At 52.2% G+C, this 24,257-nt stretch overlaps 1 protein-coding gene across 9 annotated transcripts; it reads right to left on the bottom strand.

Annotated features, from left to right (window-relative positions):
- Window positions 1-3,184: 3,184 nt before the first annotated feature.
- Window positions 3,185-23,759, bottom strand: CTSB (cathepsin B). 9 transcript variants are annotated; one of them, XM_021071763.2, is made up of 12 exons: window positions 23,674-23,759; window positions 18,914-19,008; window positions 17,499-17,638; window positions 12,372-12,523; window positions 11,383-11,468; window positions 10,619-10,733; window positions 9,217-9,335; window positions 8,095-8,180; window positions 7,686-7,829; window positions 6,404-6,520; window positions 4,629-4,757; window positions 3,185-4,219 (listed from the first exon to the last, which is right to left on the bottom strand). In XM_021071763.2, the coding sequence occupies exons 4-12, from the start codon at window positions 12,495-12,497 to the stop codon at window positions 4,134-4,136; spliced, it is 1,008 nt and encodes a 335-aa protein (XP_020927422.1). In that variant the 5' UTR covers window positions 12,498-12,523; window positions 17,499-17,638; window positions 18,914-19,008; window positions 23,674-23,759; the 3' UTR covers window positions 3,185-4,133.
- Window positions 23,760-24,257: the final 498 nt, after the last annotated feature.

Genomic DNA, 24,257 nt, shown 5'->3' on the forward strand with positions numbered 1-24,257 from the left:
CCAAAGGGCACTTAGCCCAGATCCCCCAGCACCGCGGGGGTTTGGCCTGGGCCCACCCAGGGACTCCACTTGGACAGGTGTTGGCAAAAGCCCCTCAGGCTGAGCATCCCTGTCACAGGGCATTACAGTCCTTTCCAGAAGCCGTGCTCTTGGGGTACATGGTGTACGGGCCTCTTTTGCTGCTGCTCTTTGTGTGGTGACTTAGTCACTGAATGAGGTGTGTTCTAGTGGTGATGTTCAGTTTGTACGGTCACACGTGTCCCGACGCTGTGCTGATTCTTGTGCTGCCATCTGATGATGGGCTGAGTTTGGGTTCCTTGGAGGCTCAGTCCTGTGTGAACCAGTTATCACATTGAAGCCAGAGTCACTTGCCACTTCAGTTATAAGCCAGACTCGACAGTGATCTTCCAAGTAATTTAAGCATCAAAACTTTGAGGGAGTTCCCATCGTGGCGTAGTGGAAACGAATCCGACTAGGAACCATGAGGTTGCGGGTTCGATCCCTGCCCTCGCTCAGTGGGTTAAGGATCCGGTGTGGCTGTGGCTGTGGTATAGGCCAGCAGCTGTAGCTCTGATTAGGCCCCTAGCCTGGGAACTTCCGTATGTCGCAGGTGTGGCCCTAAAAAGCAAAAAAAACCCAAAAAACCAAAAACCACCTTGGTTTGAGATTTGCCAGGTAAGTACAAGATGCCCAGTTAAACCTGAATTTCCCATAAACTTTTTTTTTTTTTTTTTTTTTTTTTGGTATAATTAGGTCCCAAGCATTGCCTGGAACTTATTTATACTTCTGAAATTCAAATCTAATTGGACATTCTGTATTTTTATTCATTAAAGCCGGCAACCCCATACTTTTTTGGGGGGAGTAAAGGAGAAAAGATAGCTCTATTGCTTTGCCAGGCAAAGGGGGGCACTGCAAGGCTAATTCCTTAAAAACTGTGCCCTCTTTGGGAGAGATTAGGAGGTGGTTTTATAGTTTGGGGAGTGGGAACTAGGGCTGTAGATAATGCAATGCCTCTACTGCGATCCTTATCTTTCAAAGCTGGTATTTAGTGTCCCCAGGACTGGTTGTGGCGGTCCTTCCTGGAATGAAGCACGCTTCATCAAGCAGTTTGTCCATTTGTTGGGGGTTTTAGTTCTGGTGTCTGGACTTACTGAAGTCCAGGTTCATTGTGTCTCAGCACAGAAGGAATTTGGTGAGAGATGAAGTGATAGGCAAGAAATAGATTTATTAAGGTAGGACACTTGTGAGAGAAACAAGTGGGCAGGCAATCCCTGCTACTCTGTGCTTTTAGTGTAATTGATTAAATGCGTTTTTCCTCTAAGGAGTATCAGTTGAGCGCGGGAGCCTGACCTCCACATTTGGGGAGCTTCCTGGAGACCCAGCTAAGACCTGCACACACACTTCGCTGGGGCTGGGGTGTGCATGTTGTGTTGGAGCAGGGGGCCCTAGACATTTGTTAATGAACAGGCATTCCAGATTATTCTTAGTTTTGGAAACTGAGCTCTAAGACTGGTTCCTAAACTTCAGTCAACTGCCCCAAGCTTCCAGATTGCCAGGACCATGCTTTCTCAGCATGTCTGGGGAAGTGCCTCTAGAATGGTCTCTTGCATTTTTCACTAGTTCCCTGGAGACACAAATGCTGCTGGTCAGGAGACCAGTTTGAGAACCACCACTTTTAAGGCGTTCATCAAACCCCAGTGGACACGAGCCACCTGGAGTCTTTAATTGCAAAAGCAGATTCAGGTCTGGCCCCAAATTCTGCATTTCTAACAGGCTATGGCAATGCTACTGGTCCATGGACCCTCCCGAGTAGCAAGACTCTGGACTACAGCTATCTGGCTGATGTATATTAAGTGGGGAAAGTTGAACTATCTTGCTCAAACTTCTACATCTGAACTAAAAATATGCCCTTCTCCACGGAAAGAATGAAAACACAGTCACTCCCGTCATCTGGAGGTACCCAAGAAAAACATCACCTACTGAGCTGAGCTGAGGTAAGGAGGTGGCATCAGTGGGGTAATTTAAGTAACATGAACCCAATCACAAACACTGCTTCTTGGGAGTTCCCTGGTGGTCTCATGGTTAGGACTCGGCACGTTCCCTGCTGTGGCCCAGGTTCCATACCTGGTCTGGGAACTGAGATTCCCACCCACATCAGGCTGCTGCATACCTCGGCCAAAAAAAGTAATAGTAAATATTGCTTCTTGTTTCCCAACAAAGATTCCAGAGGTCAAGTGTGCAGATGCCCTGAGGTCCATTTGGGGTCACTTAGCACGCCTCTGCTGATTTCTGAGGAGGATGGAGGTGCAGATGAATCCATGGGCATGGGAGAAATTACGAAACAATGATTCAGCTCCCTTTGGGAGTGGGTTGGAAGACGTCAGGACTTGGCTGAGGTTATAAATGTATTCTCGTTGGAATTGTACAAATAACGAGATGAATGTGCAGCTTTGGTAAGTAACCCTTGTTGAACATTGCGGAAGTACTTTGAATTTCATCACCTTTTCCACAGTGTTCACCGAGTGTTTAAAAGCTTATTTGAGGTAGTTCTGATCCTCACTGCTGAAGCACATGAGAAGTCAAACCTCCCGTGCTTCTGGGTCTTAGAAGAGCTGGTCCAACTCCAACTCCCAGTGGTGGAAGGGACGTGACAGGCATGTGGGGTTGCTGATTCTGGCAGTGTCCCAGTCCCTTAAGAACTGGCGTATGATTAACTAGGACTATGTGAAGGAGTAAGTAATTCTAAACCAGCATTGTAAATTGAAGAGACAGCTCACAAAACCTCATCCTGGACTGCCTGCCCCACTCCCAAGGCCAAGGGGCCTGGGGCAGCTGGCCTTCCAGCAGGATTGGCTACAACATGGCCAGTACGCCACGCCTGCAGGAAGCCTCAGGTCACTACTGGCATGTGGTTTGTAAAATGCAGCACAAGTTTTTTGTTTTGTGGCAGTTTTGTTCCGCAGCATGCAGAAGTTCCCCGGCCAGGGATTGACCCCACACCACAGCAGTGACCACACTGGGTCCTTAACTGTCAGGCCACCAGGGAACTCCTGCAGTTCAAGTTCTTACTGCCAGAGCTTGTAGGGACTTGGGACAGTGAAGAGGGTGGATTTACAGAGAAAGGTTGAGAATGACAGGAAACTGAGAGAGACACTATAGCTTAATAAAAGTATGGCTGAGACAATGACGTTAAAATTAAGTATTTACTTTGTTCCACTCAACTGAAGCAAGACATCCCTGGATAGCGTTTCAAGGGCCCGTGGGAACATGATTCTTCTGGGGGCTAAGGAGAGACAGCAGCTACGAGTCTAGAGACAGCAACAAACCATCTTCCAGATGCACCAGAACGCAGATGTCACATTGAAGGAGAGGCATTTTATCGGCAGTCATCCTTGTTACACTGACAGGGTGAAGCAGTGGTTTTAAACAGTAAAAACTGGTTTCTCTGCAAACTAATTTCATTGCTTTAAGGAGATGACCTGTAGAACCAGCACAGCCCTTCCCACCACCCGACGTGCTCATGTGATAAAGACTTAGAATTTGAGAAGGAATCACACCAAGGACAAGACCAGATGGGGTAAACCACTCCGCAAAGCTCGACAGATGCGGGGCCCAGGCAGACTGTGGCTTTCTCCCCAGGGCCACCCCAGACCTCCTCAACCTCCTCCAGGTCTAGCAGCTGCCTGCTCAGAAGGGCCTCTGTCCAGGTAGGAGCTCTGCCTTCCAGTCCTGGGAAACCTACGAATGCTGGGGTCTCTGTTCTGCTCCTAGGCGATGCGGCTGGGAGTGTGGGAGGGTGCGTGGCAGAAGTGAGTGGGACCGGGCAGGACACAGCTAGTCTGAGGAGGGGTGCGTTCTCCGGGTGGCGGCGGAAGCGGTGGCTTCTGTGGTGTTTGTGATGTGACAGCGGTCCATTCCCTGATCAGGCCTTAGCTGTGTCTCCTTGGAAGACAGTGCTGATGGCAGACACGAGGCTTGGCCCGACCCAGTCCTTGAGGCCTGTCTAAAAACTCCTGCATCTTATCTGAACTCAAAGAATAAAAGACATTTCCTATCCCCCCATCACACCCCCAATCCCAAGGGCTATACTGCGGGAAAAACTGCCCCAGGGGCGGCCAAACAGATCAGCACTTCTAGAAATGGGGAGTACATGGGATTCCAGCCACGATCTCTGACTCGATGCCACAGTGATCCTGTCCTCTGAGGATCTTAAAGAAGCCTGGAAAGCAGAAAGCAGACACCTTGAGTAGGCTTGGATTTGAGCTCTGTAAACACATCTGGCTCCCCCGTGAAAGACACAGCAGTGGAAGTAGGAGAACCAGCCCCAAAGCCATTACCAGCGTCACACGGCTGTCTACTGGCTTGTGCTTGCCTGGCAGCCCACCCCTGCCAGGCCTTTGGATGCCACTCGTCCCTGTACCTGATATAGTGGGGAACCGTGACAGGCAGCTGGTGCAAGGCCATGCTTGGTCCACACCCCCTCTCTCAGGATCAGACTGCCCTTGGGACAACGGGAACCCCCAGGTCCCCAGCACCTGTGGAGCCTGTGTAGCTGGCCCAGAGAGACAAGACACCTCTGCCCCATGTTCTGGCTCACAAGACCCTATGAACAGGAAGGGTGCGCTCACCATTGTCACCCCAGTCTGTGTTCCAGGAGTTGCCGACCAGCCAGTAGGGGGTGCCATTCTCCACTCCCCAGCCCAGGATGCGGATGGCATGGCCTCCCATCAAGTCTCCTGTGACGTGCTGGTACACTCCTGAGAAGAGGAAACCTGGTGAGACCCAGGTCGCCACCTGGCCTCCCAGCATCCCTCCGACTTGGGCGGCCACCCCTGTGAGGGCAGATGTTAGAGTGCTCACAGGTCGTGGGGGAGAAGGATGGGCTTGGTGTTCCAGGGGAAGGCTGGGGTTCCCACAGCACGCGGGAGTTATTTAAATACATTTTTGAAAGCCCAACACACTAAAACATGCCAAGTAAATATTAAGACGGAGTCCAATAAGATGTGCTTGTTGGCTGCTTTCAAATCTAAAGTTATAAATTCTAGTTTAAGAAATAAATTTGGAGTTCCTGTTGTGGCTCAGCAGGTTAAGAACAGTGTCCACAAGGATGCAGGTTCAAGCCCTGCCCTTACTCAGTGAGTTAAAGATCTGGCGTTGCTACAAGCTGTGGTGTAGGTCTCGATGTGGCTCAGATCTGTCAGTGTGGTGTAGGCTTCAGCTGCAGCTTCAACTGGACCCCTGGCCTAGGAACTTCCATGTTCCGCAGGTACAATCCTAAAAAAAGGGGAAAAAGAAAATAGGAAATTTAACGGTAAAATACCAATAACTGTCCATTTTACAAGGTGGGGCTCCCTGCAGTAATAACTTTGTCAAAAGGCTTCTGTGGTTTAAAGAGTTTTAAACTGCTGTTCTGGAGAGTTCCCACTGTGGCTCAATGGTAACAACCCGGGCTAGTACTCACGAGGGTGTGGGTTCGATCCCTGGCCTCACTGAGTGTGTTAAGGATCCAGGGTTGCTATGAGCTGTGGTGTTGGTTGCAGATGCGGCTCGGATCCTGCAATGCTGTGGCTGTGGTGTAGGCCAGCGGCTGCAGCTTTGATTGGACCCCTAGCCTGGGAACCTCCATATGCTGCAGGTGAGGTCCCAAAAAGACCAAAAGAAAAAAAAAATGCTGCTCTGGGGCCCACCCTGGAGAGGTGATGTAGGAGAGGCAGGGTGGAGGCCACCACTGCTGGTGGACGAAGGACAGGGCTAAGGTGGTCTGAGGGTTGGCCCACCAAGCTACGCCCTCATTAGTTAATTATGTCATCAAATTGGAAATGCAGCCTCTCATACAGAGCTGGTGGAAGTTGTGTTAGTAACTGCCGGCTTTAAAATTCTTTCCTTGCCAGGCATCTTGTTCTAAAAAATAAGACTAGAGAGCTTTGGTGGTTTCATCCAGCAGAAACTGGATGTAAACTGAGACATAGGCCCTCAGCACCGACTGCTTCTTTGGGATGGGGGGTTCTAAGCTCTCTCCGAGGGACTGTCCTGTCCCCCCAGGCTCGAATCCCCACAGCAAGGAGCTCCCCGTCTCCTCATCCACTGGGTGCTAGACATGATGCTAAATCTCTGCCGAGACAGAGACAAAGAAGGTCGCCCAGTCTCCATGGAGGAACTACAGTGACAACGTGAGTACGATGCTGGAGCCATGAAAGAGGACAGAAGTGGGAAAGGCTTCCCCCGAAGAGAGGCCTTTCCTTCAGGAGGGGTGAGGAGAAGGGGATGCCAGTGGGAGCGAGGACAGGGCAGGGGGCACACCTGCTCCTGCTCGCCCGCCTCCCCCACCCTGGAAGTCCTGCCAGCCAGGATACAGACCCCACACCTCCCACTCCCACCAGCTGCTGCTGGGGTGGACACACACCAGACTTATACTGCAGGAAGTCCGAGTACACAGTGAAGGCCCCCTCGACCGGGCCGTTTTTGTAGATCTCCGCCATGATCTCCTTCTCGTTCCTAGAGATGCTGTAGGAGCTGCATCCTGCAAGGAACAACCAGGAGGGGCGGCATCACTAGATGCGCTCACTCATTCACCCACGTGTGACTCACAGGTGCCACCAGGTGGGGGTGGTCCAGCGGGGCTGCCCACTGCCTGTGTATCCATTTGTGTCTGTCACTGCATTTGTCTCTGTCCATCTCCTGTGTGTCAGTCTCTGTGTCTGTGTCTCTGTTTCTTTGTGTGTGTGTCTGTCCATCTATCTTTCTCCACCTGTCTGCCTCTCCCATCTCTGTGGCTGTCTCTTGTCTCTTTCTGTGTTTCTCTGCCCATCTGTATGCATCTCTGTGCCTCTATGTCTCTGTCTGCCCTTGCCTCTCCCTGTCTCTCTCTGTGGCTGGCTCTGTCTCTGTCCATCTGTCTGTGTCTCTGTTTCTGTCCCTGTGTGGATGGCTCTGCATCTTTTTGTGTCTGTGTCTCTGCATGCCTCTATCTCTGTCTTGGTGTGTCTCTGTGTCCCTCTGTGTCTGTCTCCATCTGTATGCCTCTGTCCATCTCTGTGTGTCTGTCTCTGTATCTGTCTGTGTCACTTTCTATCTCTGTCTGTGTTTGTCTCTGGGTGGCTGGCTCTATCATGATCTTTCTGTGTCTCTGTGCCCATCTGTCTGTGCCTGTCTGTTTTCTGTGGCTGTCTGTCTGGTTGGCTCTGTCTCTTTGTCTCTGTCTCTATCTCTGCCTCTTTCTGCATCTGTGTCCATCTCTGTGTCTGTTTCTGTCTCTCTATGCCCATCTGTCTGTGTCTCTATGTTCATCTATCTGTGTCTGTGTGTCTCTGAATCTGTGTGTCTCTGCCCATCTGTGTCTGCTTCCATCTGTCTCTGTGTTTAAGATTCTCTGAGGGAGGAACGACTGGGCTAGATCTGGGGGCTGAGAGGTGGGAGAAGGCTGAGCACAAGCTCCTGGAAGCAGGGCAGGTGGTCCCAGAAGGATTTAGGCCAAATTACTCCCCTATAAACGCAGGGCCCTCTCTTTTGAAGCTGAGGGTCTGTGACGGAGGCGAGATTCCCAGCTAATTCCAGGGTGGGGCTGGGCAGAGAAGGCAGGGTCTGCTCCCCTGGGCAAGGGAGGGACCATGGTGTCAAGCCCCATCCTGCACTCCTAACTCAGGCTCTGGGGCCCGGGCCATGGCTGGGGGGTGCCCCCCCCTTACCGAAGTGCTTGTCTTCTTTGTAGGACGGGGTGTAGCCAGGCTCGCAGATCTTGCTGCACTTGGGGGTGTCCCCCTCCCCAGTGCACGGGGGCCGGGAGCCGTTCACGTGGTGTTCGCAAGGTGGGATGGAGTAGGGCCTGCAACCTGGGGGGCCCGGAGAAAGGGGGGGTGTCGGCAGCAAGCCCCTCAGAGGTCCCTCCAGGCCAGAGAGAAGAATTGGGCCCAGCTAAGGGGCAAGTTCCCCTCAAGTCTGTGGCGCTGACGCCTCCTCCTGGTGCTGCTAATTCTGCCGTAGCCGGGCTGCTGCACCGTGTAGCCCAGCCTTCCCGCCCACAACCCTTCACCTCCACTTTGTAGGGGAAAATGACCAGTGTCACTTCCTGCTTATAAAACCCACCCGGCCACTTACCCACATGCGAGTCATAGAGGCCCCCGGACACCAGGCCCTTCTTTGTCCAGAAGTTCCAGGCTCCAGAGGGAAAGCCACCGTTACAGCTGAGAAAAGAGCCGTCTGTTAAACTCAGCACCAGGGTCATTCTGGCTGCCCCCACATCATTGGCCAGTGGACCCACCACTGCCTTCAGCAACTGCCCCACAGTCCTTCCAGATCCGAAATCCCCCAACACACCCTGGTCCGAAAGCCCCCTCTCAGAGGCAATCACCCCAGCTCCCAGGCCTGCCTTACTGAGCTACTCCAGAAGACAGAAGTGCTTTTTTTTGCTTTAAGGCCACACCCGAGGCACATGGAAGTTCCCAGGCTGGGCAAGGGTTTGAATGGGAGTTGTAGCTGTCGGGTTACACCACAGCCACAGCAACACAGGCTTCAAGCCCCGTACGGCAACACCGGATCCTTAACCCACTGAGCAAGGCCAGGGATTGAACCCACATCCTTATGAATACTAGGGTGGGTTTGTAACCCACTGAGCCACAATGGGAACTCCCCAGAAGTACTTTCATAATCACTTCCACAGGCAGGCAATGTCCTGTCTAGACAGGGACTGCCCAAGGGCAGCACAGCAGAACCCCCGGGGCACTTACAAAAACACCAATGCCAGGGCGCCGATCTAACTGGGGTGGGGTGAGACCTGAGCACTTTTTCTTTTTTAAAAAACTAGAACCACTGTTGCAGAACCAAGGCCAGAGCTGGCAGAACTTGGGGATTTGGTTACTAATGTGGCTGATCTAGGGACCCATCATCCTTTATGACAGAGACGGAGACAGGCCCCAGGCCATCCGACTTCCATAAGCAGGAAAGGGGAACAAGCATGACAAAACCCAGAACCCAAACCTACACAGAGATCGTCTGCTGGGACCTACCGCCTATACTTGGAACTGGTGGCCAGGCAGCCTGGTTTGGGGCACCTCTGGGAAAGCAGTGGCCTCCAGGGCCTGCCTCCAACCCAAGGGGTCCCCCCATGTCTCAGCAGTGACATCATCACCTTGTCTGAGGACCTACCTCTCCACGCCCCCCACCCATGCAGAAGCCCTCCAGTCAGGTCCATGTGTGGGGCTCCTGGGGGCTCACACTCACCCATCCCCACACTCGTCGCCACAACAGGTGAGCATGTCCTCAGCGGACACCTCCACGTTGACACGCCCGTTGCTGCGGATGCAGATCCGGTCAGAGATGGCTTCCACAGCCCCAAACGCCTGCGGGAAGAGCCCCAGGCTGCTGAGTCCTGCCCCTGCACCGCCTCGGGCCCTCCAGCCACCACCCTGGTGACCTCAGCGGGCACCGTGCCAGGTGAGGGTCCTGGCCCCCAAGCTAGGCTCTAAACCAAGAGACCAGTCTCCCACCGACCTCCACCTGGGCATTCAGTTCACGTCTCAAACGTGTGGGTTTTGGCTTTTCACATGAAATATAGCTTGCGCAAAGGACACATACTGTGTGATTCCACTTATAGGAGGTGCTCAACCTAGTTAAAAATCATGAGACAAAAAAAGAAGCCAAGGATGGTGTGTATGGCTGTGAGCATAAGTGATGCCATCCTGGGCTTCTCTGGTCCTTTCACTGACCCCACCCAGAACATCACTGTGCAGTAAATGGCTTCTGTCATCAAAAGCTTTGTCTGTCATAGATTTTGTCTAATAATCCCCAGACCCCTTCTACGGTATTGGTCCCCAGTGATGAAAACCCTCACTGATGTATTCTTAGTACCAAGGAGACTAGTTACCCACTCACGCATCTAAAGAATGTACTTCCTGTTTCCAAGCACCTACACCCCTGACCCCATACCCTGGGTTAACTATAAAGCTGTCACCAGAGGGCAATGCAGCTGCAAATGCTCCTGGACTGCTGTCCCCCACCCCCGCTTCCCACTCCCGCCCTCTAAGTTACTCTATAAAAACTGATTTCCTGATTAAAAAAAAAAAAAAATCACAAGAGAAAGGCAGAAGGGTGGCTGTCAGGGGTGCGGGAAGGGGAACGGGCGTCAGTGTTCTGTGGGGACAGTTTCAGTTTTGCAAGATGAAGAAGAGATCTGTGGACGGAGGGTGGTGATAGCTGCACAGCAGCATGAATGCACCCAATGCCACCTAAGGGTATGTTTAATGATAAAGCTGGTTAAAACTTGTATCATATGTATCTTACCCAAGTAAACAAAATTTAGACAGCCCCGTGATACAGACAGGATGCCTATTCATGAGGCAGAGGAGGGGTCAAAGCTAATGGTATTTCTTGATGGCCTGGAACAGCGTGTCAAAGAGAAATAAAAACTGCTTCCCAACCCACACATGGAACATGCCCTGAGCAGGGTCTACCCTTCCCCTGATCCTTGGAATAGTTCGTGACTGTAGGGATCCTGCATATTTTTATACTAGTAGGGACAGAGTAACTCAGGTTTATACAACTTGACTCGCCACAGCTGGTCTGACCTCAACTTCCCTGGTCACTGCCCCCTGTCCCCTGCCCCTGCCGGCCAGCAGGGCCTCACCCAGCAGGAGCCACAGGAGCCCTGGTCTCTGATCTCTTTGATGGTCGGGCAGTTGGGCCACTGTTCCCGGGCATCGAAGCTTTTGGGCAGGATCATGTCCGCAGCAAAAGCAGCTCTAGATAAAGGAAGATCTCTGTCACAAGTTGTCACCTTGCAGCCCACCCCCATCCCCTCAAAGGCCAGCTGACTGCAGCCTGGAAGAGGACTGGACGTGCAGAAGAAGGCGTGTGCAAGGAGTTCCCTGGGAATTCTATAAAACAAAACCCGCTTCCACTGCTCCATGGGACACCATTCTGTGCTTCTACTGACACTTACTTTATGGATATTTTTTAAGAGTTTCAGTTCCAGGGTCCAGATAATGTTACGTCTTGCTTCCCCAACTCCACCCCAAACCAAACATCTGCCCGGGTTCAGCAATGTTCTAACATCTTCACAACTGTCAGCGTCCCACAGCTTAACTATCCCATCCTCACTGTTAGATTCTCCCAAGGCTCCCTTCAAGAGGGACGACTACCTGAAAATGCAAACTGCAGAGCTGTCTATAAAAAACATTAGGCTCATGGTACTTTTCTTAGATTTTCCTTATTCAAGATTGGGTTCATTCAAGTCTTGCAGACACAGATCTGGGGCCTGCCCCCCCAAGGCTGGGACAGCACGTAGGAGACTGGCTCTGGGAGTGAGGCCTATGGAGGCTAGAGAAGCCTTCCTGCCTCCCCCTTCCCTGCTCTGCTCACACAGCACCCTCCCCGGGAGCCGGCACTGACCTCTGGGGCAGCTTGGGTCCACCCAGGAAGGTGCCACAGAGCTTCTTCACGTAGCTCAGGTCCACATTGTAGAAATTGTGTCCGGCCTGGAAAAGAGCAACACTCACAGCAGTCACCCACCAACTGGGGTGAGGGGGAAGGAGGGGGGACGGTTTCCAAAGAAGGGGTGGAGCATGCACACTGCCCACCCAAGATCTCAGAAGGTTAGGGGCTCCCCCTCAACTCAGTAGAGCAAGGGGGCTTGGCACTGCTATAGAACAGAGGTGTGTCCCCCCAAAATTCAGGGTGAAATCTAACCCCCAATGTGATGGTGCTGAGGGGGGGGCTTTGGGAGGTGAGTAGGTCATGATGGTGGAGCCCTCATGAATGGGATTAGTGGCCTTTTCTAAGGTGACTCCAGAGAGCCAGCTTGCCCCTCGGGCCAGGGGAGGACACAACAGGAAGCTGGCCACCTGCCACCCAGGAGGGCCCCCACCAGAACCTGAGCGTGCTGCAAGGCTGTCCCTGGACATCGGCCTCCAGGGCTGTGAGTGCTAAGTGTCTGTTTCTAAGCACTGATCTGTGGGATTCTGTCACAGCAGCCTGGGACCCACCCAGAGTGACCGCATGGCTACAGGTAGCTCTTGGGGCCACGGGCGTCTCCTCTGACCTGTACCATTTGCAGATGTCACGAGAGACCCTCCACAGCCCTGGATGTGGCTTATTCCTCATCTCTCGGTTCCTTCAGCGGCAGGCCTCAGGGCTGGCAGAATCTTGGAGCTACTGGTACTGATGGGCTGTGACCCCCACAGCAGGGCTCACAGCATCTCCCCGGTTGTGAGCTCTTCCAGAGCTGGTTTACCCCACAAAGCACCTCCACCCGCTCTCACACACACGGAAGGGGACAGGGCAGTGGGCATGGTCACAACTATCCAGGACACACTGTCCCGTGGGCCAGGGCTGCAGGCCCTCCCCCGGAGTCACAGGGCGCAGAAAGGTCCCCAGCCTACCGTCCACGTAGTGTTTTGCTTGTTAATAAAATTGACCAGCTCATCCGACAGAGGCTGGAAATGCAGACTCTCCCGAGCACTGGTCAGCAGCACCAGGCAGCTGAGGGTGGCCAAGAGCCGCCACATTTTTGGCAGGTGGATCCTAGATTCACCTAGAAAGTCAAGGATACAAGACATCAGGATCCTTTGGTTCATGGGCTTGATCCACACAAGGTGCCACCTCAGGCAGCTGTTCTGGGGCCACGAACAACAGTGGTCAAAAGGTCCTTGTTCCCATCCTGGCCCTGCCACCTGCCCTCTGTGTTCCCGCTTCCTCTTTTGGAGCCTGGGTGTTGGCAGAGCCTTCACCAGCCTCAGCATCCACGAGCTGTCAGGCCTCATCTCACAGTCCCGGCCCGTGTCTGCAGCACACAGGACTGTGCTATGGACAGAACGTATGTAACCCCCCTACCCCCAAACACAGCAAACAAGTTCATGCTGAAATCCTCGCTGCAAGGTGACGGTGTTAGGGGGTGGGGCCTTGAGAGGTGATTAGGTCATGAGGGTAGAGCCCCCACGAACAGGGTTGGTGCCCTATTCTAACAAGGACTGCCCTACAGGAGGCAGTCTGACCAGGGAGGGGCCCTCACTAGACCAGGCTGGGCTCTGATCTCAGACTCAACCTCCAGAACTGGGAGCAATAAATTTCCGTCTGTGCAGTGGCCTGAACAGCTAAGACAGCCGGGGTGCTCCTCCTCCAGGTGGCTGGCGGCAGAAAGCCAAGGAAGAGCTTGCTTGTGCTTGCTGTGGGCGGTAAGGCCTCCACAGATGCCAGCTGGACATCGTGTGAGGGCAAGGCTCACAGTCTGATGTGATGCCAGTCACTGGAAAGTTTGTGGTCCAGCTATCTTGTGAGGTCAGGGCCAAAGCCTCCTGCTGTCTATCAGAACTGCCCTAGCAACAAGCAGTCCCAAGTCCACCCCAAACAAACGTGTGAACCTAGATCTCCAGGCAGAGTGCAGTCTGATGCCCTCCCTGCTACTGCCAACCTGCCTCTCGGTGGGTTTGGAGATAAAATTCTGGGACTTTTCCCAAGTTAGTGCCCAAAAGCCTTTGCTTGAGATTGTGTCCCAAGTGGAGGACCAATGGGCTCAGAAAAACAAGAGCAGGATAAACCTCATCAGCCACATCTTGGACACAAACCAGCAAAGAGGAGCCACCCTCCAGGCCCGCATGTGGTGTCTGGAGAGCCAGGAGACAGAGCTGGTTCAGCTGGTAGCGCAGGTCTCCCCAGATTTTCTGTGGTTTTTCCAGTTAGTCAAGAGCTCTGCTTCCAGTTTCAGAGACTGGGCTTCTGAGAAAGGAAGAAATTCCACCACCTCGGCCTTAGATCTTGGACTGGCCTGAGTCAGGAGACCTGCAGCTTTCAGCTCAGTCTCTGAGTCACATTCTTAGGCAAATGGCTCTGATGAGAGCAGGAAATATGACCCAGGCTCACAGCACTGTGGGGCCTTGTGAGATGGAGAGGGGGAGAGTGCGACTCTGACTTCAGGAGCTGATGCAGCAGGGTCACTGTGTCACCTCCTCACGGGTCATTGTGAGCAGTAAAGATGATGCAAGTGACAGCACTGCACATGCTGCCTCCCACACAATGAATTCTACTTTAGGGAAAATCCAAACCTAACTGTTGCTTAAACCACAATTCACCTGGAAGAATCGATGTGTGAGGACAGCGAGACAGCTCTAGAAAAGAGTACTGAGGGAGGACTGAAACTCTGGGGTGGGAAATGTGAGGCCAGCCCGGGACGTGTTTCAGCAACAAAACAGACCATCTGGAAGCTCACCCATCGTGGGGCAGCGGTGAGGGAGGAAAAGGCACATTTTATGGATGGCATTGTGCACCACGGGCCATGTGTCTTGGAAAAAAAGACAATCTTTACCCTCAAGATCTTATACACCATGCTACATGCAACAAAGACCTTGAATTAAAACAGAGGTTGAATGAAGAAAAGAAGCACACTTCAAAGAAAAAAAATGTAACACTGGAGTGAGGAATGCCTAAGATTGACATAAAAGAGAATCTTAAAAGGGGAAAAATGTTTGATTACATGAAAATAAAGCCTCTCCTAGAAAACAAAATATAAAGTGACAAAATGCACCCCAAAAATAGTCCTTACATATAGGTAAGGCTTTGTTTCCCTAACATGCAAAAGACTCAAAAAAGCATAATAGAAAAATGGCAAAAGGACATACATAGTGAACTTGCGGAAAAAAAATTATAGGAGGCCAATCCAGATATTTAAAGATGCTCAGAGAATAGGTATTCACCTTCCATCTGACTGGGAAAGGCTGCAGGATTTGACAGTATCCAGCTGGCGTCAGATGTGGGTAAACAGCTGCTGGTGGTAATGGATACCAGTGGTAGGTAGGACCCAGCCCCTGCCAGTTCTTCAATCTGCATGCCCTCTGACTCAGCCATGTAACATCTAGAAACTTATCTCACAAGCCTCAAAATGCTAAGACACCGGTACACGATTGTTCACTAAATGTTCTTCGTGCTCGCAAAAGACCAGAAAGGAAGCACCTAATAACAGACTAACTGTTAAGTTGTGGTAAATGGTTAAGTAATAGAACACAAAAGCAGCCATAAGAAATGACTTGGTTGAAATGAATCATATCCTACTGATAAAGTGAAAAAACACAAAATATAAAGTAAAAAAAAAAGCAAAGCAGCAGGTGACTCACAGCAAGTGTGAGCCAATCAACACACATCCTTGCTTATTCCTGTCCCTACATGCAAAACGCTAAGACACACACTAGTTGCAAGTAACTGCTTATCTTCACCACATAACTTTCCTTCCCCCTCCCCCATTTTTTGCTTTTTAGGGCTGCACATGCAGCATATGGAGGTTCCCAAGCTAGGGGTTGAATCGGAGCTGTAGTCACTGGCCTATGTCACAGCCATGCCAGATCTAAGCCGCATCTGTAACCTACACCACCGCTAACAGCAACACTCAATCCTTAACCCACTGAGTGAGGTCAGGAATTGAACCCACAACCTCATGGTTACTAGTCGGTTTCATTTCTGCTATGCCACAACAGGAATTCCCCCCCCCCCTTTGTATTAAATGAACATGTTATATTCAAAGTTTTATTCTTTTAGGAAGAATAACAGCTGGTGCCATGAAGGATCCAGAGCCACCAAACTAATGAAAGAACACTTGTTCTGACGAGCCCCCAAATGCACATCCAAATCAGGGGCCTCCTCCCTAGTGACTTTCTGCTCAGGATGCTCAACCTTCCCATTTTCAGTGACTCACGGGGAGCCTGCCCCTCACACGACCCCGTGTCAGAGAGACTCCAAACTGTTAAGAAATGCTTCGCTGCGTCATGTGGCAGAATGATACAGCTCTCTCTCGGAGAACACTTTTTTTTTTTTTTTTTTTGGCTACACTGTGCAGTGGCTTGATGAAGGATCTCAGTTCCCAGATCCAAGCAAACTCCTAACTACTACACCACCAGGGAATTCTCTGGCTCAGTGGGTTAAGAAACCAACGTAGTGTCTGAGGATGCAGGTTTGATCCCTGGCCTCACTCAGTGGCTTAAGGATCCAGCATTGAGCTGTGGCATATGTAACAGACGCAGCTCAGATCTGATGTGGCTGTGGTGTAGGCCAGCAGCTGCAGCTCCAATTTGACACCTAGCCTGGGAACCTCCATATGACACAGATGTGGCCCCAAAGAGAAAAAATAAAGTCTTCTGAGCAGAGAAGCAAAGTGGAAGAAGGCTCCCCCCCCCCTTTATTTTTTTGGCTTTTTAGGGCCGCACCAGAGGCATATGGAGGTTCCCAGGCTAGGGGTCACATCGGAGCTACAGCTGCCGGCCTACGCCACAGCCAAGGCAATGGTGCCAGATCGGAGCCAAGTCTGGGACCTTCACCACAGCTCATGGCAATGCTAGATCCTAGCCCACTGAGCGATGCCGGGGATCGAACCCGTGTCGTCATCAATACTAGTCAGATTTGGTTCCACTGAGCCACAGAGGGGACCCCAGAGGTTCCTTTGTTTCTATCAACACCTTTGGCATCTTAACACTGTCCCAAGATGGGAAGCGCCCTCCCCACCCCATGGGCATCCAGACTGCACTCCAGGCCCACAGCAGCAAGGAGAGCATCCAGGCTGGGGCTCAAGTGGTCAAGAGCTGCCGGAGTTGGTGGGGAGCTGAGTGCAAAGCTTGGAATCAGGAGACCTGGCTGCCACTTGCTCCTAACTGTGTGCCTGCCTTCCCTGAGCCTCAGCCTCACCACCTGTAACCTGGGGCTAATGACAACTCAGGCCCCTGGGGGGAAGGCCAGAGTGAGAGGAGGCTGCTCACCACAGTCAGACAGTGGTAAAGGGCCCCCTTCCTCCTCCTTCTCTCTTCTCCTTTCCCCACTCACAGCCAGGGCTGGACAAGCCCAGTACCCTCAGATCTGCCCTCAACAACACCACGCCACCAGGAAGAGCCCCAATTAAAGCTGAGATTTTAACTCCAATTAACCTCCCAACAGGCCTCTCTTCTGAAGGTCCAGAGGCTGCTGAGATCCCAGAGTCTGTCTGTCTGTCTTCAGGAGACAGCCAGATGGCCCACAGCAGTGGCAACTGTGTTCCAGTGAGCGCCCCCATCTTTCCTTTCGTCCACATCACAGGCATGGTGAACATGGGACCAATGAAGCCCAAATGGCTGCAAGCTGTGCTGTGACCAAGCCCAACCGGGTCCCGCACGTGGCCTTAGCACGAATCAGAATCAGCTTTCACTTCTCCTCTTTGTGGAAAACATTTCCCTTTTCTCAATTCTGCGGTTTTTTTTTTTTGTTTTTTGTTTTTTTTCTCCTTAAAGAAAGGAGAGAATAGACAGAAAGTCCTTATTATGAGGGAAGAGGGCCCTAAACAGGATTAGAACACCTGAGAGTCAGCAGACCCCCGTTAGGGTATGGACGGAAGGAGGGGACAGCTGTGGGCAGATGTGACTTCCAGCCCTCGGTCAGCTGATTTCCCAAGAAGCCCTTAGCGCCACTACACCCTCTGGCCCTTTTCCAAGCTAATCTCTGGCTTTGAAAAATGGGCTCCCTCATATCTTTCCACTCCAAACCCCCAGGGCACCATTTACCTGAAAGGACATGAGGCTTAAGCTCTGCGGAACACTGTCCTGTACGAAGTAGGGCCAGCGTCCAGGTGACGACTAACCTCTGCTCAGCAGGGCTGCTCCCAGCGTGACCCTGAAGCAGGACTTACTGGGGCCCCTGGGATCTGGAAAGAGGCAGAAGTCTTGACATCCCAGGACACGGAGCCAAGCTCGAGTTTTAAAGCGGCTTTCATGGAGTTCCTGTCATGGCGCAGTGGTTAACAAATCCAACTTGGAACCATGAGGTTGTGGGTTCGATCCCTGGCCTCGCTCAGTGGGTTAAGGTTCTGGTGTTGCCCTGAGCTGTGGTGTAGGTTGCAGACTCCGCTCGGCTCCCGAGTTGCTGTGGCTCTGGCGTAGGCCGGCGGCTACAGCTCCGATTATACCCCTAACCTGGGACCCTCCCTATGCCATGGGAAGCGGCCCTAGAAAAGACAAAAAAAAAAAAGTGGCTTTCTTGTGTGGTTAAGATCCCCTGGAGACTGGATTCCAGATCTGTACTGGATCTAAGGAGACAGGACATAGACACCTGAACTTTTCAAATAAGCCAGAGGCAATCTTCCAGCTAACACAGAAAAAGATGGATGCGTGTCCAGCCACCATCTTTCATCTGATCCTGCGCTCTTCCTTAACCCACTGCTGCTGCTCACGTACTGCTCACCCTTTTCACAACTGGCTCAAATAAAACTGAGTGTACATTTTGCCAATAGCTACAAATTAGGGTTGTTTCTTATATAATCAGCAGAGTGGCTCTAGGTTGGGGGGAAGGGGGAGAGTTAGAGGATTGTGACGATTCAGTGAGACTTTGTTAGAATTTTTCTTTTGCTTCCACAAAGACTAGTCTTGCTTCTCGCTGTCATTGTGGGCACCTGTTCCTCAGGTCTGGGCCATTTCAGCGCACCCACACAAAACCAGGCAGGCCTTCATTTCCCGTTGACATCACAGTGGCACAAGTGTCTTGACCTCAAATGTGCTCCCACTGACCTGAAGGACATCCAGGACTGCTACTCCTGAGTCTGAACCACAGCCTTGACATGGTCTGTTTATGTCTTTGTTCCTAATGAAAACATGTTTAACTGCTTCCTGGCTTATAACCTTTAAACCAAAGCCAAAACGAAACCAGAAGGGCTGCCAGACGTCATCTTCACTGCTTTAAGGAGACAGAGAGCCTGACAGCAGATGGCTATCAGTCCCTGGGAGCCAGGCTGCCCGCAGCTTGAACACCCCCAAGCAAGTGCCATGTGACCAGAAAAGGCATCCATTGCACCACAGCAGGTCCAGGGGACCTAGGAGCCATGAGGAGGCTCTACCTGCCTCACCCACCTACACCCTTCTGCACGCTCACAGGGACTCACTGCGGCCCATGTGCCAGTCATCTGTCCAAAGTGACTAATCCCTACCTGGCTCAGCAGGGCAGCTTGAGAAATGGTGCCTAGAGTGTCCGCAGTGCCCACAAATACAACATTGCTTGAGATTAGCCAGAACAGCTCATATCCTGCCAAACAGAAGGAAAATTACTACTAGGCCTAAACAAACAACAGGTGCCCAGGAAAGCCCTCAGCAATCAAAAACTTTTGTATTTGGGGGAAGCAAGACCATTTGGGCAAAGTTCTGGAAGTTTTGGAAACTTCTGCTGCCAGCTCTGCTCCCTGATGCTACTGCGGACTTAACTGAGAGGTTAAATGGGTGCCACATCCCCAGGTCTCAGTTTCTAAACCTGACTGGGAGCCTGGAATCTGAAGGACCTTGGATCTACTTCCTAAAAGCTTTCTGAAATCCTTGGAGATTCAAATGAGATTAGTGTTCCATGCCTCTGCAGTGCCTCTCTGGCCTGTAGGGACAGAGCGGCTCCCTAATTCAACTGCAGGCCAGATTCTATCTCCCTCCTGGCTGAGTTCTAGGGCATGGACACATCGGCAGCTACAAAAGCAAGAAAAAAGCCTTACCTCCCCCAGCTTCGCTCCTGAGGCCCTGGGAAGAAACAGACTGCTGGGAACAGATGCCTTCCCCGAGGCCAGGCTCCAAGCAGATGGCCCTACTCCCATCAGTAACAGGCCATCAAGTACTAGCAGGTGGACCTAACTATAGCTGCCTGTCAACAGGCCGGTGTCTCCTGCCATCCCAGGGCAATTCTTTCTATTCTCAAACCTATCCCAGTGTGGATGAGAAATCATGATTCCCTTCTTTTAGGGACAAGCCTGCACATGATGGTTCGTTCTGCTCCCTTAACCACCAGATAAAGCTCCCCTCAAATACCTGCAGGGTCAAGTGGAAGGAGGAGGGGTTCAATGGCCCCCAGCCATGTGACAAGGCCTCAACCCAGGAGTGTCTGAACCCCTTGGCACCACATTCCCAGGTCTTGTACAAGGCCAAAGGCCATGTGACCTGTTTGTTTCAGTGAGCCCATCCCGCCCAAGTCCAGGTCAGCAGGTCAGGGTGTCAGAGGGAAGCCCAGCCCCGCTGGGCCTCCTGGCAGAGTATCTAGATGTGCTCACAGTGCTCTATGCTGTGTCATTTCACTATCTAGGTGGTATTCATCCCTTCTTCTTCCCCATATCCTTGCTGGTAACTCTAGGTTATCTTGATGACCAGACTAAAGGACTTACTGGTGTGGGAGAGACAGATAACACAGGCAAGAGCGCAGGCACCATCCGGCCCAACATCCAGCATTCATAAGACAGTAATGCTACAAAAGGACCTCTGGTCTCCTACCAGACTTTTGTTTCCCAGCTGAGAGGAACTGATGCTTGAGAAAACACCTAGAGCCAGCTCTGGATGGCATACCTCCACAATTACCTGGGTGACCCCCATCATGCCACAAAGTTACACGAGCCTCAGTTTTCTCATCTGTAAGGTGGAAGAGAGAGTTCCCATTGTGGCTCAGAGGGTTAAGAACCCAACACAGTCTCCATGAGGATGCAGGTTTGATCCCTGGCCTCACTCAGTAGGTTAAGAATCCTGTGTTGTTGTGGCTGTGGTGTAGGCCGGCAGCTGCAGCTCTGATTCGACCTCTAGTCTGGAGACTTCCATATACCATAGATGTGGCCATAAAAAAGAAAAAAAAAATTGGTAAAAGTGGAAGAGGCAGACTATCAGAACCAAACCCATGTGCATTCTGAAAGTTAAAAAAAAAAAAAAAATCAGAAAACACCAGATACCTAGGTCAGGATCAAAAGAAACCTTAGTAAGTTCTGTTGTTTCACAAACACATTAAAAATCGCAAATGTTAATCGCTGAGAGACAATGACAAAAAACCCATCAACAATTTCCTAGGGCAAAGAACTTAATTTGAATTCCCAGTCATGCAAATTAAAACAAGGACACCATTTCAAACACATCAGATTGGCAGAAATTAAGTCTGGTAATTTCTAGTGTTGATGAATATGGGGAACAGGAACCCATGAGGCCACTGCAAATACCTATTGGTAAAACCTCATTGGACACAGCACTGTCTGTGGCCTAGACAAGTGGAAGGTGCACACATCATATGACCCAGTATCTTCCTGGACTTCTGCTTCTGCACTAGAGAAACACCTGCAAGAAGCTGGCAGAGACAAGGATATTTACCGTAGTGGTGGTGAGGACAGTGAAAAAGCAAAAACCACTTAACTGTCCCTTAGTAGATAAATACACGGTGCATTTAAGATGAATGACCTGGAGCTGTCAGTATCAACATAAATCAGTCTCACAGACACAAGTGAAAAGGATACACGTGGAATACAGTTGGTCAATTTTAATCACATTATTCATGGGCTGATACAAAGTATTAAAAAAACAGGAAAAAAAAATCAACCCCAACCATGCAGGAAAATTATAAAGAGATGAGCAGACTGGAGTCCTTCAGCCATCAGTAAGACTTGAAGAGCAAAGAAGCTGAAAGTTGCTGCCTGCAGAACAGAGCTGTAGCCAGGAGGGAAGGCACTCCTGCTAGGAAGCCCCTCCTCCCCACCCCAGTCCTTGAGCACTGTGAAAAAGGGATGGGGATGAGGCTTGAGCTTTAATATGGGATTGGTTAAGTCTAAATATTTAATGGCATTTGATCCCCGGATTCCCCTCCGGCCCAAGCTAGGTGGGATGTGAACATTCCAGCCATGGAAGGAGTCAGGAGTCTCTCCACCCTCCCTTGCTTGGGCAGCATGAGCTGAGAGGAGGACAGGAGACCAGGCATAGACTGCTTCCCAGTGGCCTCCACCTGCATGTGCCTCAACTAGATTCATCAACTACGTTCAACCCTGACAGCTCTACACAGGAAGCTAAATGACATCCAAGTGTCCAATCACAATCCTCCTTGACCTACAAGATGTCCATTGCTTTATAGTTTGACCTCCCATGTTTCCAGTACTTTATGTCAAGATGTCAAAAACAAGCAGCAGACACTGAGTCCTTCTCTCCCAAGGACAGGGATATTTAAACACAACCACAACTCATCCCCACATTTAAGAAAACCACCCAACAGATGTTCCAGGATTCACCTGAAAGTGATCTTTCACTTCTCAACCCAAATGCCCATGGTAATACAAGATCTCTCTTAGCCCTAAACTGTGTGTGACTTCCTACTCCAACTCCCAGGGCTAGTAGCCAGGGAAAGGGCCAGTCTACAAGGAGGACCTCAGTTCAAGCTGGTGAATCAGCAGGAGGCAGGTGTTCCTGGAGCCTAAGGGCTTCTACCCTCACCACCTGACCAGTTCAGAAACAGGGCTGTCCTGACCCAGCATCATGGGAGGTACGTGGAGCCAGGGCTATGTCTGGCCGGCACTGCCCCTGGGCCTGTGAAGCCCCCAGGTAAGGGATCTGCACCTTTCCACTCAGCAGCACCCCAGCTCTGGGACCAATGCCCCCAATAGGTTGGGGCGAATCCTTTCGCCAGATGCCTTCAACTCTTTGAGAAAGTCACACAGAGTGAAGGCAGCCCAGCCCCTGATCTCTACAGAGCTTAAAGGCACTAGGTCACCATCACCAGCGCCAACAGGAAACAATTCTCCATGAAGTTAAGGATGTCAGGGAGAAAAGGAAAGTAGCCTTTACCGAACCAGACATCCTTCTAAGGCTCTTCCTCTTAGGGCTCTGCATCCATAGATTCAACTGAGGTGAACGCCCTTCAGCTGCATTCCCCTCTAGTGGAGACAGCTGAGGATCAGGCTTTCCAAAGGTCTCCCTTTGAACACCCCACCCCCACCCCCGCCCCCGCGTATGAGTTACTGTCCTCCCCACACCAGCCAACCGGCCTCCTCAGTCCCTGGGGACGGGATTGGGGCCCATTACGCAAGCAAATCCAACTCACGTCTACCTGGACAGCCCGCTGACTCCCCAAACTCAGCCACCCTAAGACGCTCCTTCTCCCAGGCTTCCAGGGTCATTAAGTGAGGGGGGAGGCGATGCCCAAGGACTCTGCCCTGCCTTCCCCTCCCCCACAGCACCATGGGCCCAAGCGGATTCCCCTTCCCTAGCAGTCCAGGAACAGAGTCTGCATCCCTCTCCCCTCCACTCCCCCAGGGTCCCGGGCCCTACAGTCTCCTGTCCCCCCCCCCCCGCCCCAGTTTCTCCTCCCACCCAAGGATTTAACTCTTCCGGTGGGTCCCACCCTGCCCCACCCAGGGCCAGGTTCCAGCTTCCCAATTTCTGTCTTCTGGGGACCCTGGAACCGTGTGTAGTTGTGCAAACAAGCTGCCCGGGGAAAACCCTTTTGGAAAAAGAAAACATCTAAAGCGGACGCAGGCAAATAATATCCACTCAGCAATTTGCTGAGGAAACTGAGGCCCAGCAGCTCCCAAGCGGCTCCCGGGGTGCAGCCGAAAGTCAGTGGGTCGGGGCTGAGCTTTTCCTCGCAGGCTCCTCCCTCGGGCTCCCCCGCAAACTGCCCAGCCCCGCCGTACTGCCCCACCCCACCCCTCACCCCGGCCCGAGACCGCGGTCAGGCCGGCCCGGGGTCCGAACACAGCCGGAGCTGGGGTGGGGTCCGGCCGCATGCGTGGGGGTTGTTTTTGCTCTTCTCACCAGAGCCACGACCGGGAGTGCGCGGGGGCCGCCCAGCTCGCCTCTCCGTTTCCGCCGGCCCTGGGACACCGCCGGGGCCCGGCAGAGGTACAAGCCAGCCGGTCTCCCCATCCCTCTGCCCCAGGTCACTTCCGCCGGGGGGGGCACCGCATCCGTACGCACTCACCGCGCTCCGCCGCCGCCGCCGAGGGCCTAGGTCTGCAGCCTCCGAGCGCTCGGGCAGGTTCTGACGCCCGAACAGCCAGCCGCCTTAGCTTCCCAGAGCCGCCCCCGCGCTAAGTACCGCACCAGGCCCCGCCCGCGCCCTCCTCCGCCTGACTCGCCACGTGACCAGGGCAGCTGGCGCCGCGCCCCGCCCCCACCGGGTCCCCAGCAGCCTGGGAAGGGCTCAGAACCTTCCTCATCCGCCTGTACCCCTCAGTGCTCCAAGTTCTGCGTTCTGCGAGCGGAAGGGCACGCGAGGTGGGCCTGAGAGGGAGAGGGTCACCCCTCCTGGAGAAATTCCCTGGGGCCGAGGGGGTCTGGGCCCAGCGCAGCAGAGGACACGGATCCCTGCTTGGGACAGCTGTTCCTTATTTCATTCATTCAGAAACCACTGCCACAGATGGGGGTGTCATGACAGCAGGCCTCCCAGAAGAGCCTTAAAAGGCTGTTAGCTTGAATGTGCCTATCAGATGTTCTAGATATGTAAGAATTTTTAAGCGGTAGCTAAAACTAAATATAGAACTACCATATCCAGCAATCCCACTC

Source organism: Sus scrofa, chromosome 14 (genome assembly GCF_054392235.1).
Source record: "Sus scrofa isolate SSC_HxYL_T2T_F1_AM1 chromosome 14, Sscrofa_HxYL_maternal_Yorkshire_Landrace_v2.0, whole genome shotgun sequence".
NCBI classification, from domain to species: Eukaryota; Metazoa; Chordata; class Mammalia; order Artiodactyla; family Suidae; genus Sus; species Sus scrofa.